We start from the raw sequence: 18,030 nt of genomic DNA, 5'->3' as shown, positions 1-18,030 counted from the left end.
TTTTTTTTATTTTGAAAACGTTTCCACATTTTACAACCATTAAATTGTAATTAATTAAACAAAGTATAAAACATGATTGACTTATATAGTAAGTAAATATAGTAAATATACGTAAATCGTAGATAGTAACCTGTTTTTTTTTAAACAAAAAAATGTTGGAATTGATGATACTAACTGGTGCTGTACTTTAAATAATAGAAAACATACGAAACTGCCAGGTGTTCCTTCTGTAAATTGTACTTTCAGGTAATATAACCTTTTTAATATTTAACATAACTCTTAACTCTTTCTCTCCGTAATTATTTACCACATTCTGGTGAAATCAACGCTGGTATCGTCAGTTAGGAGAGAAAGAGTTAAAAGTATTTGGTGCTGAACATTAATTAATAGAAATAGATAGAATGTAGGCCTACTGGTATCAGATAATAGGCCTATACTTTTTTTTATGATAAATTCACAGATTTCTTACCAGACGAATTGGTATTTGCAATACTCATAGATATGTTCCTTGGGTACTAACTTACACCGTATTGTATGTATTGTAGCCCTAAAACAAACTTTAAAGACCCTCAAAAAAAAATGTTCACCAACTCTATGAAAGCATTATAATTTCATCGATCTAGGCTATGTTTACCATATTTACATGAAAAGATCGAAAGGATCTAGATCTAATTTAGAAACTACACTTTGCGCAGATAGTTTTTTACTTTGACACATGAAAATACAAAATATAGTCGATTGATTTCATTATTTAATAAAATTAACCTTCAAATTTGTGTTTCAAATGCATTTTTACAGAAATTCGTTCCTTATATCTGCGAATTTACAATTCCTGACGAATATTCTTTAATTAGACATTACGCGACATGTTGCACATCTCTCAATTCCTAGGTCTAACTATAAGATAATAGAACTTGTCTCTGCAAAGATAGTTTTATAATTAAACACATGAACGTACTAATTATAGTCCATTCATTTCATATTTTAATCAAACTAACATTCAAATTTGTTTTTTACATAGATCTACATTCGTTCACCAATGTTTTCACAAAAAATTGAATTCAGGTCAATTAGCTATTTTTAGCTCCATTCATAATATTTTTTTTATTCATGAATTCATGCATTCGCTTTACTTATAACATTATTATTTTCTTGAATTAGAAGTTTCTAATGCACTATATCAGTGACTACATCAGCAATACGCAAGCTAAGACCCGCGGGCAATATCTGTCTAGTAACAGTATAAACACAACTACAACTAGAACCAGTCTACAAATAGACTGTTTTCTAAATGTCGGTCTAGCCAAGGAGGAACATACATCTACATACATATTCATTTTAAATGTCAGTTTTACCAAGGAAGAACATACATCCAAGGATTATTTCTAAATGTTGGTATTGCCAAGGAGGAACATACATCCAAGGATCATTTTTAAATGTTGGTCTTACCAAGGAGGAACATACATCCAATGATCATTTTTAAATGTTGGTCTTACCAAGGAGGAACATACATCCAAGGATCATTTCTAAATGTTGGTCTTGCCAAGGAGGAACAAACATCCAAGGATCATTTCTAAATGTTGGTCTTGCCAAGGAGGAACATACATCCAATGATCATTTTTAAATGTTGGTCTTACCAAGGAGGAACATACATCCAAGGATCATTTCTAAATGTTGGTCTTGCCAAGGAGGAACATACATCCAATGATCATTTTTAAATGTTGGTCTTACCAAGGAGGAACATACATCCAAGGATCATTTCTAAATGTTGGTCTTGCCAAGGAGGAACATACATCCAAGGATCATTTCTAAATGTTGGTCTTGCCAAGGAGGAACATACATCCAAGGATCATTTCTAAATGTTGGTCTTGCCAAGGAGGAACATACATCCAAGGATCATTTCTAAATGTTGCTCTTACCAAGGAGGAACATTCATCCAAGGATCATTTCTAAATGTTGGTCTTGCCAAGGAGGAACAAACATCCAAGGATCATTTCTAAATGTTGGTCTTACCAAGGAGGAACATACATCCAATGATCATTTCTAAATGTTGGTCTTGCCAAGGAGGAACATACATCCAATGATCATTTCTAAATGTTGGTCTTACCGAGGAGGAACATACATCCAAGGATCATTTTTAAATGTTGGTCTTACCAAGGAGGAACAAACATCCAAGGATCATTTCTAAATGTTGGTCTTACCGAGGAGGAACATACATCCAAGGATCATTTTTCATTATCTGTACACAATTAAGTGACAGTTTTAAAAGGAAAACCAAGGGAGGTTATTCGTCACCCTATTCAGTTGCTCACAATCTTTTCAGCAATAGCGTCCACTTCAGTGTCCAGAAGTATTCTTAAACACAAAGGTCAAAGATCATCTCAGCGATTGTACTTACAAAAGCAAGCAAAATATTTTTTTTTTAACTTTTACAAATAATTATTTAAGGGGGAGAATTTCACATTTACTGCAACCATGTATCTCAATACCTGTACTGTAATGTGCATTATTTATTTATGCTACATAAAAAACTTTATTTATTACCACTATGTAATTAACTTATTGTGGTTTTTTGTTTTTGGTTATTTATTCATGTTTTTGTAAAGGACAACGAATAGTTGAGGAAAGTTTTAACTTGATCCAAAAAAATAAAAATAAGTGGGAGAAATAACTTGTACCGTAAAAATTCATACCAGAAAGACAAAAGTTTGTAGTCTAGTGAGCTTTTTTAACATAACTCTTGTCATTCTTTTCATTTTTGTTTTTTAAAGCATGGTCAAGGGAGACAACTGCAATGCAAGAGTTGTCACAGTGACCATTTAACTAAGATCTCAGGACAGACTCATGGTAGCGATTCTTCGCGCAATAAAAAGGAGCTGTCAACAATATGTAGGTTTACAGCACCATTGGTTCTCTAAACACTAGCCAACATTATTATGTGTGTTTACAGCACCACTGGCTCTCAAAATACTAGCCAACATTATTATGTGTGTTTACAGCACCACTGGCTCTCAAAATACTAGCCAACATTATTATGTGTGTTTACAGCACCACTGGCTCTCAAAATACTAGCCAACATTATTATGTGTGTTTATAGCACCACTGGCTCTCAAAATACTAGCCAACATTATTATGTGTGTTTACAGCACCACTGGCTCTCAAAATACTAGCCAACATTATTATGTGTGTTTACAGCACCACTGGCTCTCAAAATACTAGCCAACATTATTATGTGTGTTTACAGCACCACTGGCTCTCAAAATACTAGCCAACATTATTATGTGCGTTTACAGCACCGCTGGCTCTCAAAATACTAGCCAACATTATTATGTGTGTTTACAGCACCACTGATTCTCAAAATACTAGCCAACATTATTATGTGTGTTTACAACACCACTGATTCTCAAAATACTAGCCAACATTATGTGTGTTTACAGTACCACTGGCTCTCAAAATACTAGCTAACATTATGTCTGTGTGTTTACAGCACCACTGACTCTCAAAATACAAGCCAACATTATTATGTGTGTTTACAGCACCACTGGCTCTCAAAATACTAGCCAACATTATGTCTGTGTGTTTACAGCACCACTGGCTCTCAAAATACTAGCCAACATTATTATGTGTGTTTACAGCACCACTGGCTCTCAAAATACTAGCCAACATTATTATGTGTGTTTACAGCACCACTGATTCTCAAAATACTAGCCAACATTATTATGTGTGTTTACAATACCACTGGCTCTCAAAATACTAGCCAACATTATTATGTGTGTTTACAGCACCACTGGCTCTCAAAATACTAACCAACATTATTATGTGTGTTTACAGCACCACTGATTCTCAAAATACTAGCCAACATTATTATGTGTGTACAGCACCACTGATTCTCAAAATACTAGCCAACATTATTATGTGTGTTTACAACACCACTGATTCTCAAAATACTAGCCAACATTATGTGTGTTTACAGTACCACTGGCTCTCAAAATACTAGCTAACATTATGTCTGTGTGTTTACAGCACCACTGACTCTCAAAATACAAGCCAACATTATTATGTGTGTTTACAACACCACTGGCTCTCAAAATACTAGCTAACATTATGTCTGTGTGTTTACAGCACCACTGGCTCTCAAAATACTAGCCAACATTATTATGTGTGTTTACAACACCACTGATTCTCAAAATACTAGCCAACATTATGTGTGTTTACAGCACCACTGGCTCTCAAAATACTAGCCAACATTATGTCTGTGTGTTTACAACACCACTGGCTCTCAAAATACTAGCCAATATTATGTCTGTGTCTAAGAGAATAAAGATTGTCTACTAGTAGAACAAAAAAAAAACAGCTTCTTTACAAATGATAAAACACATCAAGGAACAGGGCTGTTGTGTTCAGCCATCTGTTTGATTATGTTGTTTTTTGTTACTCTATCATATTTCAGGACTACACACATTTTCTTTCAAGTTTCTCTGCTATCTCCTGCCACACTGTGACTACACTTCAATATCACTAAGATGAAGACGTCGGCGTAAACTAGAAGCAATAGAACATTTATTGACGCTTAAAAAAAAAACATTGACAAAACGTTTGAATATTCTGTCAGGTCATAGTACTACAACAACTGACAGCTGGCATCAGACTATGTCACATGTAGGTTACTAATAGGTTAAGATGACATTTCAGTATCACAGGTACAAATATAATTTACAGTTCAAGAGAAGGACCAAAGAAGCGTTAAAACAAATCTCATAAACCTGTCTCGTGCATCCAAAGTATCTTGTTAGAGCTGTAATCACAAGGGCAGCATATTCTTATAACATACTACACATCTTCATAAATAGTTTCATTCCTGTCTCCCCCCAGCCTTTTTAACTCTTTCTCTCCGTAATTATTTTCCACGTTCCAATGGAATTATTTATTTTGCTTATTTCCGTTTCACTACCCTATTATGATTAAACTTCAATTATTTTTTTGTAAGTTATGAGGAAGTGTTATTTAAGGTATATAATTATAGACGAATGCATGATCTTTTTTATCTAACACAAATTACAGTTCATAAAACCAAAAATTAATTTAATTTAATGGGGTTAAATCAACGTTGGTATTGTCAGGAGTGAAAGAGTTAAATTGTTTTACATCTCATATGTTCCATCAGAATGAAGATAATCTACTAGTCCATACCTAATGCAGGATGACGCAGACAGAGTATGAAACCAGGACCATCGTGACCAGAGTACATACCGCACAACCAGGCAGCCAAAGGCCGATTGCATTAGTGTGTAAAGGGTCATTTTTGTATCACCAAAAAGCAATTTTTTAAAAAGCCCTCAAATAACCTATATGATTTTCAAAAAAACAAAATGACCTCAAATATTATTGTGCAAACAAAACAAAAAGAGAAAATATAATTTAAAAAGTTACAATATTTCACTATAAAACTATCAAACATACGTTATCAATCTGAAAGATTTTTTTTTAAACAACATTGTGACAGAAATCATTTCAAGCTAATAGAAATAGACTGTAATATAGGAACACTAGAGACTTCAATATTTAAAACATTGGATTAGTTCTTTCTTTTTAAAAAAAAGTTCATTAAAAACATTTTTCGATACCAGTACAACATATACAAATGTGTCAAAAAATGTATCTTTAAGTATTACCCTTATTTTGAAATCAAAATAATTAATCACCAACAATTAATTAACAGATTGTTTAATTTTTTTGATTGATTCATGTCTTATAAGGTTCAAACTTTTTACCAGACAGACAGAATGAGTTGATATAAGTTTTGTAAAAATACTTTTTTAAAATCAAAGGTTACATTGAGTCACGTTGTATAGACTACTTAAAATCACTCATGTAATTAATATTTAATAGTTGTGTGATAGGAAAAAATTCTATTAATTGTTTTTGTTTTATACTAATAGCATGCTCAGTCTGCTATTTAAAAGCTATATAAGTTTAAAAAAAAAGAAATATGTTCGAGTCCAGGATGACAGGCTGAAGTGTTAGTCACTGAACTTTTCATGCACGTATACAAATAGAAGATTTTATAGTCTATTAAAGGTTTTTAGTTGCGTAATATATTTCTACATCTAGTATGATAAATTAATGATGATTAAATGATTAACTAATTGGTTAATTTTTAAAACTGATTCAGGTGTTGTCATCAACAATGAATAATTGTGCCAAGTTTCAACTTCATCAGGGAATGGAAGTGGGAGAAATAAGATTCCATCCAGACAGACATACGGACAGACAGAGTGAGTTGATAATTAAAAAAACAGTAATGTGCATGAAACAAACATCATTTATTATTTAATAAAATACATAGGACTGCTTACCACATTTATTTACATCCCTATTGTTTTTCTAATTACATTACTATCAAAGCACGCTAATGTATAGAAGAGGAAGATGGTTATCAAGTAAATACTAAGCAAAACAGATAATTCAACCCTTAAACAAGACACTGACCAGTAGCATGGCCACAACGACTAAAGGATTTAACATTTTTTAAAAAATGAAACAAAACAAAAGCAGCTGATCATTAAACGTAGAGCATTGAATAAAAGTCCCCAGGAAACAAAATGTCCTCATAACAATGTAAGGCAAATTTTTTAAAAAAATTTAGAAAAAAATCAATTACTATATTTACATGAAAAACAAAGCAAATCAACGTCTGTGATGAAATATTGTTTAAACCATTATTATAGTTACAGAATGTAATATGATAATTACATTATATGATAATATTACAATATTTATACCCTATAACACATGATATTGATATCCAAATTACATGATATCCTCAATACATTATACACAACCTTTACAATGTAAAAACATAAAATGAAACTTTATTTAAAAATCAGCACAACTTTATTGTTTTGATAAAACTTAAAGGGTAACAAGGTAAAACCTAACAATGTATGGGGACACACGATGTCAAGCTTATGTGTTTCTGGGTTTGTTAACAAGGGTGTCATGTGACCAGCACAATAACTAACCATCTTTACTTCGACCCAATGTATGACATTTGAGTTGGATGGACTAGGGGACATCCTAAAACCAGACCCCTAAACCAAACCCTTAAACCAGACCTCCTAAACCAGACCCCTGGGATCATAGGCCAAGCCCTTTACCACTCAGCTAACTCTTCTTGAAGGAATTTTCAGTATTTATTCTGCTGCCATTATAACTGCTAGCTATTGTGATGAAAAGTATAATGAATACTCTACTGGCGTAGCTACAATCAAATGGTAATAGTAGAAATTGATAAACACTGATTGAAAATTACAATGGAGAATATAAACCAATTTTGTTATTAGGTCTGCTGGGGAGCCCTGTGCTATGGCATCAAGGACAAAGTCTTACGATGCTGTCAGATTTCTTCACTGAATACAGTTTTATTTAACAAGCAATTATAGTGATTGATTTTATTATGGCTTGGATCAAATTACAAATATGTTTTGGATAATGTAAAGTGTCTGTGTCAATTTCACATGCAGATTTATATTGAACTCACACTAGTGGTAAAGTCAACGACCAGAAAGTTATTTCCAACTTGAGAATATCATGAAGCTAGTTAGGTAAAGTTGGAAGGAAATGTTTACGTAAGTCTTATAATTCTGAAAAAAATTAGAAAGTACATGACACAGCTTAGAAAGAACAGGACACACACTAGAAAGAACATGGCACAGCTGTGTGAGTACAGGATGTATCTAAGACAGTACATACCTTGGAGTACTTCCCCCGCTTAGTGACTACATGATACCGGAGAAGCCTTACAAAATTCTGAAAAGAATTTTTGGTCTGAACACTGCAAATGTTTGTTTTGATATATGAGTTTACCCAGTGATATAAACATTGTTTATTGATAGCATAAGTCAAGTACCCGTTGAAGTTGGGTAGACTTGGGCGCCCTAAACATCCCAAATTTCAAAATATTACCAGTCTACTCACCGAGATTCGAGTCCAGGATCGTAGGTTCAGTTCAGAAGCAGAGCGCTTAATCACTCAGCCACCACTCTCAAAATAAGAATTTAAGCAAAAATAAACAAAAGAAGAAAACATTTTAAAATGATGTAACATATCAGAATGCCAAATCACTTTGTTGTACTGATGTAAGAAAGAAGAAATTGAAACCACACTAACTACTGAAACACAGCTTTCAAAGCCATCTGATTGCTTAGCTGGCTTCATATACATCTTATTTCCAAATGTAAACCTCAACAGAAAAGAAAGATTCTCAAGCTACAAACTATATAAAAGGATTTCATGACTATAAATTGGTTTTGTAACATAAGTTTAAAAATTAAATTTATTAGGTTAATGATAGTCTGGACATTAAAATTAGATTGCAAGATCAGATGGGCACATGGGATGCTTTCTATTTGTAGGTAAGAAAAAAAGACAGGTTTATATTAAAATATTGATCCTGATACTAGGAATAGATTACTGCTTCATTTCTACAACAAAACAAAGTTTACTTTTGATATAAATTGCATCAAATCTAGTACAAGAGTTGGAAAAAAAGACACTCAAAATAAATATTTAAAACAAACATAATATAAAAATTCTTTTTTTTTTAAACAAAGCTTATGAAAAGGTGAAGAACTCAGCCCATTAAACTATACCTATCAAATATTTACATGTTATTTTCTGTATTTGATTTTTTTTAAAATAATTAATTATTAATAATTAACTGACTGTTTTCTTTTTTTTTTAAATTAATTCATACTTTGTTAGATACAATAAATAATTGTATCAACATGATCAGAGAATGCGCAAGGGAGAAATAGAGTTAACAATTATTCAAGTGGACGAAACCCAACTAATTTAGCCATATCTATGAATACTAAATAAATAGTCTCCCTTGTTAAGATGAAACAAAATAATGAATTACCAGTAATTTGACTAATTAGTTACTTTTTTTTTAATTTATTCAAATCTTGTCTATGCCAAAGAATAATTGTGAGAAGTTACCACTTGATCCAAGAATGGGTGTGGGAGAAATTACGTTTTCACACAGACAGACAGAGTCGATATAAGCTTTGTAAAAAAAACACATACAAAACTTGCAAGGTAAATTTTTTCTTTTGTCCTTTCAATTTGGAGAGCTCCCAGATTTGGAAACCACTGCGCAGTTCATCTCATATATTAGTCTAGTCATCTGAACGCTCCAACATAAAACATAAAAATGAGAACGATGAAGAAGAAGAAGAAAATCCTGAGACAGCCAAAAAAAAAAAAGAAAACACATTCAAAGTTTAGTCAAAAGAATCTAGATCAGCTGATTAACGTAAAAATCAATCAATACGTTTTTTTTAAAAATTAATATTAATAAAATTAGTGTACATATGTTTGTTCATTGCTTAAAAAACAAAAGTGTGTAGCCCATGACATATAAGAAACATACATTTACATGGAAAATTTAACACATGTAGATATGTATTTACACCATTTTATAATTACATTAACCATTCTATATGTAGATGGTGTTAATAAAATAAACAATGTTATTCAAAATGAAAAAAAAAAGGTATCACTTTTTCAATAGATTTTTTAACAATATTTAGCCCAGTGCATTTATTTTTAGCCTAAATCAGTTAGGAGGCACTTTTAGGGTGTAAGCGTCTCAGTGATAAAGCAATTTTGGAGTATAAACATCTTAGTAATGAGGCTCTTTGAAGGAATAAACAACTCAGTGATGAGGCTCTCTGAGGGTATAATCAAACATCTCAGTGATGAGGCTCTCTGAGGGTATAATCAAACATCTCAGTGATGAGGCTCTCTGAGGGTATAATCAAACATCTCAGTGATGAGGAAGCTTCTCATTTTGAACTTGAAAATAACAAGCCTGAAGAACACAATTCAGAGAGTAAATCAATAGGAAAAAAAACAGAGAAAGTCAAGAGAGAAATTGTCTTAAACGAACCATGCCCTTTATTATTTTAAAAAAAAAATGAAAGGAGAAATCTAATCTCCAAGTTTCCAATTCGTATGATCAGATTATTATTTTTTTTAAAAGGAAATCTTTTATCTTGTCTTGTCATCCCCTCCAAGTGCAATGCTTGTTTGCTAGAACCTGCTGTGGAAGCCCAAAGGAGGCGGTGCTCTATCTCAGTGTAGCCTATCTCTGTCTCCACAGGGTCACCATGATGAGGAATGGAATATACCCCCAGTGTATGTCCACTAGAAAGCTTTGATTATAAGATCATTGACAACCATTTTTGTTCTTCCCACTTTAGGTTGAAATATACATCTAAACATTATGTATTTGGTTTATAAAGACTACCCTAAAAACTTTTTGTTTAAATAATATCTACTTTAAAGGAACTTTGGTTTAAATAGTGTCTATTTTAAAGAAGTTTTGTCTAAATAATAATAAAAGGCTTGTCTTCGAGTCCGAAGATTAGTGAGGAATACAGTATTTCCCATGGCTGCACAGGCCCAGCTGTGACCTACATATTTTGCCACATCCAGGGCAAGCATAACAATTGTCCGCAGGTGGTCGATTTAGATTTTCTTTTTGTCGTCTGCCTTTGTCCACGGCAGCAGATTTTCTTTTGGTCTCAAATAATATCTACTTTAAAGAACTTTTGTTTAAATATTGTCTATTTTAAAGAAGTTTTGTTTAAGTAATGTCTACTTTAAAGAACTTTTCTTCGAATAATGTCTACTCCATTAAAATTTCACTCTCTTTCTCTCAACATAATTCAGGTAATAATCTCTGTATAATGTATAATCTGTGTATAATGTAAAAGAAAAATGCCTGGTAACATTTTAGTCTTACCTTCAATGTTGTAAACATCAGACCAAACTCTCCATGCTCAAGGTGTGGCTCCATCAAGTCCTCAATGATCTGAATCTCTGCTCCCAGGTGGTGGATCTTGGCTCTGACCACAACAAACTGGAAGATGGGGAACAGATCATCCATGCACCACATGTGTTCATCTTTCAAGGACTGGGAAACTGTCTGAGGTACAGAACATGGAGGCATGTTATTATAAACCAAAACAACGCATTTGACCTAATTAATTATCTTCTTCATTCATGCTAAGACTTAATGACTAATTTCTCTCGAGTTAGTCTTTTTTTTTTTTGTTACCAGATTTCTCATAAAACCTCCAAAACTTGATTTACTGTAACTATGAAGGATGAAGTGACATTGTTATTTAAAAGAGTAGACGTAACAAAAGCTTGTGGACCAGACAAAATTAGTGGCAAGCTGATCAAGCTATGTGCGGAGCAAATTTCTTCTATCTTCTGTCATATCTTTAACCAGTCATTGCAAACGTGCCTAATTCCAAACATCTGGAAAACTTCAGAAATCATACCAGTGCCTAAGAAACCAAAAATAGAGTGCTTAAATGATTTCCGCCCAGTAGCACTAACACCTATTGTTATGAAATGTTTTGAAAAATATATCCTTAAACAACTTGTAGCAAAAGTCAATAACAGCCTAGACCCTCACCAATTTGCATACAAAGCAGCTAGAGGAACTGAGGATGCCATTCTATTGCTTTTGGACCAGCTTTATAAGCATCTCGATATACCCAAAACATATGCACGAGTCCTCTTTGTAGATTTCTCCTCGGCTTTCAATACCATACAGCCACATCTAATGATAAACAAACTGAGTAACTTAAATGTAAGCCCTTACTTGCAAGCATGGGTTCTAAACTTTTTAACCCAACGGCCCCAGTATGTTAAAGTCAACAACACCAAATCGTCAACTCGAGTACTATGTACGGGTGCTCCACAAGGTTGTGTACTTTCTCCTGTGCTATACACTCTTTACACTAATGACATAAGAAGCATCTATGACTCAGTTAAACTCATTAAATTCGCTGATGATACTGCCATAGTCGGTCTTATTTCAGGAGACGAAACTCAGTATTGAAGCTCGATAGAAGAGTTTACAAACTGGTGCACCGACAACTTTCTAGAACTGAATGTAACAAAAACTAAAGAACTTATAATAGATTTTAGAAAGAAAAAACAAACTAAACGTGAACTGCAAATAAACATTACATCTATAGAACAAGTAAAGGCATATAAATATCTAGGCATTATCATCAACAACAAGCTTTCATGGGAAGACCACCTTGGAACTCTGACAAAGAAAACAGCCCAGCGACTTTTTTTTCTATACAAACTCAACAGTTTTAAATTAAATAAGAAGATCCTTGAGACATTTTACGGCGCGACTGTACAAAATCTGCTAACATACGGAATAAGTTGTTGGCAAAGCAACGCCTCATCTAAACTGTTGCAACGTCTAGAAAACATCATTAAAAAAGCATCAAAAATTACACTCACAACATAAACACATTTAAAGGAACTTTTTGAACAAACGTGCTTAAGAAAAATCCAAAAAATCTTGGAAGACAACGGCCACCCGCTCCATCAGAACTACGCCAGGTCGTCGCGAAGTGGGCGACTGCTGTCAATCAAAACAAGAACGGAGCGGTACAAAAACTCGTTCGTACCTCACTCGGTCAGACTCTATCACCGCCACTCATTGATCAGGGAACATGAAATGCACCAAGATACCTGTGTGTAGTCGCTGAATGAACTCTTTATGTTGTCTGTTGTATTTATGTGTATTTTTCTGTTGTGTTGTCTTTATATGAGAAACGAGTCCTTGTAATCACAACAAATTTCCGTAAGGATCAATAAAGCAGTCTTAGTCTTAGTCTTTCTGCAGTTATACTTAAAGGTTTAGTTTCACTTAGAGAAATGGAAGTTCCAGTGTTTGTATTTATATCAGAGAACAAGAAAAACATGTAAAAAATCATTTCACTGGTCCAGTCAGGGGGGGGGGGGGGGAATGTCTTATCCTGGTGACCATTATTGCTTTCTAAATGCATTATAAAAAAACCCTGTTCACTCAGGGCTCAAGCCTCCTCAAAGGGACTAATTCAACTTATACCTCCACATCTGTTAACTTCCCCTTGTTGACACCAAACAAAATAACTAATTAATTAATTAAAAGAGTTAATTTTAAAAAAGTTAATTAACTAATTAGTTTGGTTTTTCTTTATTGAGTCTTGTTTTGTCAGGTACAAGAAATAATTGTGCAAAATTCCAACTTCATTCAAGATTGGGTGTGGGAGAAATAACGTGCACAACCATTTAACCAGACAAAAAAGACATAGTAATTGATATAAGCTTTTTAAAAGTGAAAAATACAAATACTGAAGAGGAAAGAATGGCACATTAGTCATTGTATAGGTAGTGATACAAAGCTGCTCTCAGAATGATTGTTGTATGTGATGACAAGTTGGGATGGTGTCATAGTAGGAACAGAGAATTTTTCAAACTGCCCAAATGGCAAGGTGACCATGTGGTATACAGGCATGACTATCAGCACCATTGGCCCTGCTAACCTTCTCCAGTTGGTCTGCAAGAGTTTGAGAGAGCGAGAGTTCCCCTTTCTGACCTTACAATCTATAGGGCAGATGATGTTAAGGACCAACTGAGCTTTACTTTCCCAAAACTAAAGTCATGTACCCATTTGAGTTGGGTTGACTCAGGGAAGCTCTAAAAATCTCAAAATTAATAATTAATGGGGAGCGTGGTCGAGAGGCCAAGTGCGCTTGAACCTGGCTTGGCTACCTAGAAGGGGGCTCGAGGTTCGACACCCGACTCGGGCAGAGTTGTGTTTACTGAGCGCCTAAAGGCAGCACGGAAAACCAACTCCTAGAAACCCCCTCCCTCCCACCGGTCCACAAATGAGATTGGACCAAAAGCGCTCTGAGCATGCTATAAGCATGAAAGTAGCGCTATATAAAAGCTATAATAATAATAAATCCCAGTCTTCACAATTTGTACCCAGGACTCCAGGTTCAGAAGCAAAGCTCCTAACCACCCAGCCACTGAGCCCCCCCCCCCCTCCTGCAAGAGGTTGGGCTAGTGGGCTAGAGCAAGATAATCTTTATTTCTGAAAGGGCACATCCAAATCTACAAGTCTAATCAAGCTGATGCTGGTTCTTGGTAACATATTATTTCAACCTATGAAAAGTTGAAACAAAAAGACTTTTGAACAGTCAAATTTGATGTATCCTATCTGGCAGAAAGTCTGAATGGAAACAATATAAATATAAAAGAGATATTTTAACATACACATACAGAGATAGCTTTCAACATAATAACAAGGCAAATTCTTTAAGTCTGAACATTAAGTGATCTTTTTTTATGTGCAGGCAACGATGTTACCTACATATTCACAGAAAGATGAAGACGACGACTACATATAATATACTGAGCTCAACATAAGAGATAGTTCAACACACACACAGAGTTAAATCAACATACAGAGATACTTAAGCATAGAAAAGTGTTCTACATACAGAGGTAGCTCAACCTAAGGCATTATTTTTTCTTACCTTAGTGATTTCATTAAAAGACTGCTCAATAATCTTTAATTTCTCCAATGGACTAAACGCAGTACTGAAAAAAAAATGAACTGGTCAGTCCTTGTTTTAGTAACTGTATCTTTATCTTTGTTTTGAAAACTATTACTAGAAATACTAGAGGGAAACCAAGAAATTCTAACAAGTCATCTTATTGTTTGAGAAATGCTATTTAATTTGGTTAACAAAAATTTAATTTGACTTACTAAAATTTAATTTGGCTTACCTAAAATTTAATTTGGTTAACAAAAATTTTAATATGGCTAACAAAAATTTAATTTGGTTAACAAAAATTTAATTTGGATACAGATAACAAAAATTTAATTTGGTTAACAAAAATTTAGTTTGGTTAACAAAAACAAAATAGAGTAGCAGATGTACCTCAGCTGTTGAAGAACATCCACGGCCTCAGCATAACAGACATCTTTAATGGTGGACAGTTTCTAAACACAAAGAAGTAGTGTGGGTTTAAACCATGTTGAACTGCTTACAACGAAGTTCTAAAACTATACTAGTATCATACTAATTACCTGAGTTTTATCATGTTCTAAAATATCTTCCATCAACCAAAATCTTCTGATGAGAAAAACAACAAAATAAATGTTACTACTGATATGACAGTAAATATAGAGTTGACAGACAAGCTATTTTGTAAATAAATGATATGTCAGACAATACAAATCTAATCTGTAAATAAATGATATGTCAGACAATACAAATCTAATCTGTAAATAAATGATATGTCAGACAATACAAAGCTAATCTGTAAATAAATGATATGTCAGACAATACAAAGCTAATCTGTAAATAAATGATAGGTCAGACAATACAAAGCTAATCTGTAAATAAATGATATGTCAGATAATACAAAGCTAATCTGTAAATAAATTATATGTCAGACAATACAAAGCTAATCTGTAAATAAATGATATGTCAGACAATAAAAAAAAAGCTAATCTGTAAACAAATGATATGTCAGACAATACAAAGCTAATCTGTAAATAAATGATATGTCAGACAATAAAAAAAAAGCTAATCTGTAAACAAATGATATGTCAGACAATACAAAGCTAATCTGTAAACAAATGATATGTCAGACAATACAAAGCTAATCTGTAAATAAATGATATGTCAGATAATACAAAGCTAATCTGTAAATAAATTATATGTCAGACAATACAAAGCTAATCTGTAAATAAATGATATGTCAGACAATAAAAAAAAAGCTAATCTGTAAACAAATGATATGTCAGACAATACAAAGCTAATCTGTAAATAAATGATATGTCAGACAATAAAAAAAAAGCTAATCTGTAAACAAATGATATGTCAGACAATACAAAGCTAATCTGTAAACAAATGATATGTCAGACAATACAAAGCTAATCTGTAAATAAATGATATATCAGGCAATGTAAAGCTAATCTGTAAATAAATGATATGTCAGACAATACAAAGCTTATCTGTAAATAAATGATATATCAGGCAATGTAAAGCTAATCTGTAAGTAAATGATATGACAGGCAATACAAAGATCTTCTGTAAGTAAATGATATGACAGGCAATACAAAGATCTTCTGTAAGTTAATGATATGTCAGGCAATACAAAGCTCTTCTGTAAATAAATTATGTCAGACAATACCAAGCTATTCTGTGATTAAAAAAACAATCATTTTGTAATATATCCTAACAGTTCAGTTACTGGAACGAGCCAGCGTTACTTACTGTTCAATTCCCAGGTAGGCCATGAGCCCCATATCACTTTGTCTGTTCAACTTGCTCACCCTCTCCCAGTAACGATCATCGCTGGCCTCATTGTACAGGGCATACAGGTCAAACAAAGGGGGGTAAATCTTTGGCAGTAAAATAGGGTACAGCAAGCCGGGTGCAGTCAGAACATAACTAAAATATAAAAAAAGTGTTCTACTGTCACTTAAACTATTACAAACCATTTGGCTAAAGCTACTGTAATAATAAAGTTATGAAAACAATTCACATGAAACATAAATCACTTGTACAAATCATATTTAGTAGTCGACTAGATTGCCTGACAAAGAAATATTACTGTTAGACAAAATTAGTAATTACTGATCAAAAGGCGAATGACCAATGACTCCAATGTCTTGCTTCTTCTCCCTAAAATAATTTTCTAGATGAGTGGCAATCTTCACCCTTAGTTCGAATTCACTCTCTTTCTAGAATTTCTCACCAAGACTTCTTGAAACTTGGGTCTGACCCAAAGCAAAAAAATATTGACCTGTATTTTGATCAGGCTTCAATACATGCGTGACAGTAACTTACATATTTGGATCCTCAACTTCTAAACCTTCAATAAACTCTTGAGCTTCTTCACTTGTCCTTGCAATATCTTTGTAGTGGGATTGTGGGTAAACATGAACAGGGCCACCATTGGCTGGCAAAGCAGGAAACAGAATTCTGGGAAGTGTCAAGATAAATTTACTCTTAACAAAATTAACCCACACACAAAATTAACAGGAAAATACACATTTTGTTCATTCATAAAAAAGAGGGGGAAAAAGCAGAATCAATTTTAAAAAAATGGTTTCAAAATTATTTTTTCAGCAGACAACAAAAAAAATCTGAGATTTAAAAAAACAACAACACCAAACCCACAGTTATTTAATACCTCACAACTCGGTAGAGTCTATGAACATATGACATCACTTCCTGTTTGGCATGATGCAATAACCTTGGATGTGCTCCTATTCCAATGTAGGAAGCTCTGAAGACATCCACCAGAGTTTCCATTAGTTGTCCCAGTGGGTGGTAAATAGTGTCAAAAGCCTGGAAAAAAATGTGAATTGCAAAGTTGGTCAAAAGACATATTTTATGATGGAAAGAAAAAGATGGAGTTGTGGTGACTGAGTGGTAAAGCACATGGCTTCTGCATTGGGGGTCCTGGGTTCGAATTCTAGTGAAGACTGGAATTTTGAATTTTGGAATCTGTAGGTATCACTCAGCTTTAATGAGTACCTGGCATTAGTGGTGGAAAGTAAAGGCAGTTAGTCATTGTGCCAGACAGATAACACAGTCATTAAGTAACCATGAGCTACAGAAACAGATGACCTTTACATCATCTGCCATATAGATCACAAGGTTTAAAAGGGAAACTTTACTTTACTTTAAGAAAAAGATGTATAATTGAAATAAATAATTATAAAGATGTATAATTGAAATAATTGAAGTAGACATGTCAGTAGATCTCTATAAGCTTTATACGTGTTGGTCATCAATGTAACTTTCATATGTTAATAAATGTCTTCTCTTCTCTTGGTATTATAACACTTTCTGCTAATGCGAATGTCATGTAGAGCTCAGAGCTTGAGTAGCACAACAGATATTAAAATTCACTAAGTAACACACTTGTCAGCAGACAATATATTCATTGGTATCAAACAATAATAGTAAGCCATAAAGGCACAATATTCGAGTGAATAATAGTTTCAAGAACAAATTACAAATCCATTGTATGAATGCACTTTATAATAATACTCAATAATAATTTACTGTTTACAACAAATAACTTTACTATATCATATGTCCTTCCTCTCCAAGGACCAAGTAATGACTGTCC

At 33.4% G+C, this 18,030-nt stretch overlaps 1 protein-coding gene across 1 annotated transcript in view; it reads right to left on the bottom strand.

Moving 5' to 3' along the window:
• Positions 1–4,538: 4,538 nt before the first annotated feature.
• The window catches only part of LOC106066454 (alsin-like), a 48,986-nt gene continuing 35,494 nt past the window's right edge, over positions 4,539–18,030 (bottom strand). The window contains exons 29-36 of the mRNA XM_056013842.1: positions 17,083–17,240; positions 16,737–16,871; positions 16,161–16,337; positions 14,966–15,011; positions 14,817–14,878; positions 14,409–14,472; positions 10,811–10,993; positions 4,539–9,874 (exon numbers count right to left, since the gene is read on the bottom strand). Coding sequence (XP_055869817.1) covers positions 9,830–9,874; positions 10,811–10,993; positions 14,409–14,472; positions 14,817–14,878; positions 14,966–15,011; positions 16,161–16,337; positions 16,737–16,871; positions 17,083–17,240 — 870 coding nt within the window. The 3' untranslated portion in view covers positions 4,539–9,829. The remainder of the gene's footprint in view (positions 9,875–10,810; positions 10,994–14,408; positions 14,473–14,816; positions 14,879–14,965; positions 15,012–16,160; positions 16,338–16,736; positions 16,872–17,082; positions 17,241–18,030) is intronic.

The sequence above is a fragment of the Biomphalaria glabrata genome, chromosome 16 (genome assembly GCF_947242115.1).
Source record: "Biomphalaria glabrata chromosome 16, xgBioGlab47.1, whole genome shotgun sequence".
NCBI lineage: Eukaryota > Metazoa > Mollusca > Gastropoda > Planorbidae > Biomphalaria > Biomphalaria glabrata.
Note: the sequence above shows the minus strand (reverse complement) of the source record. Positions and strands in the feature narration are given on the sequence as shown.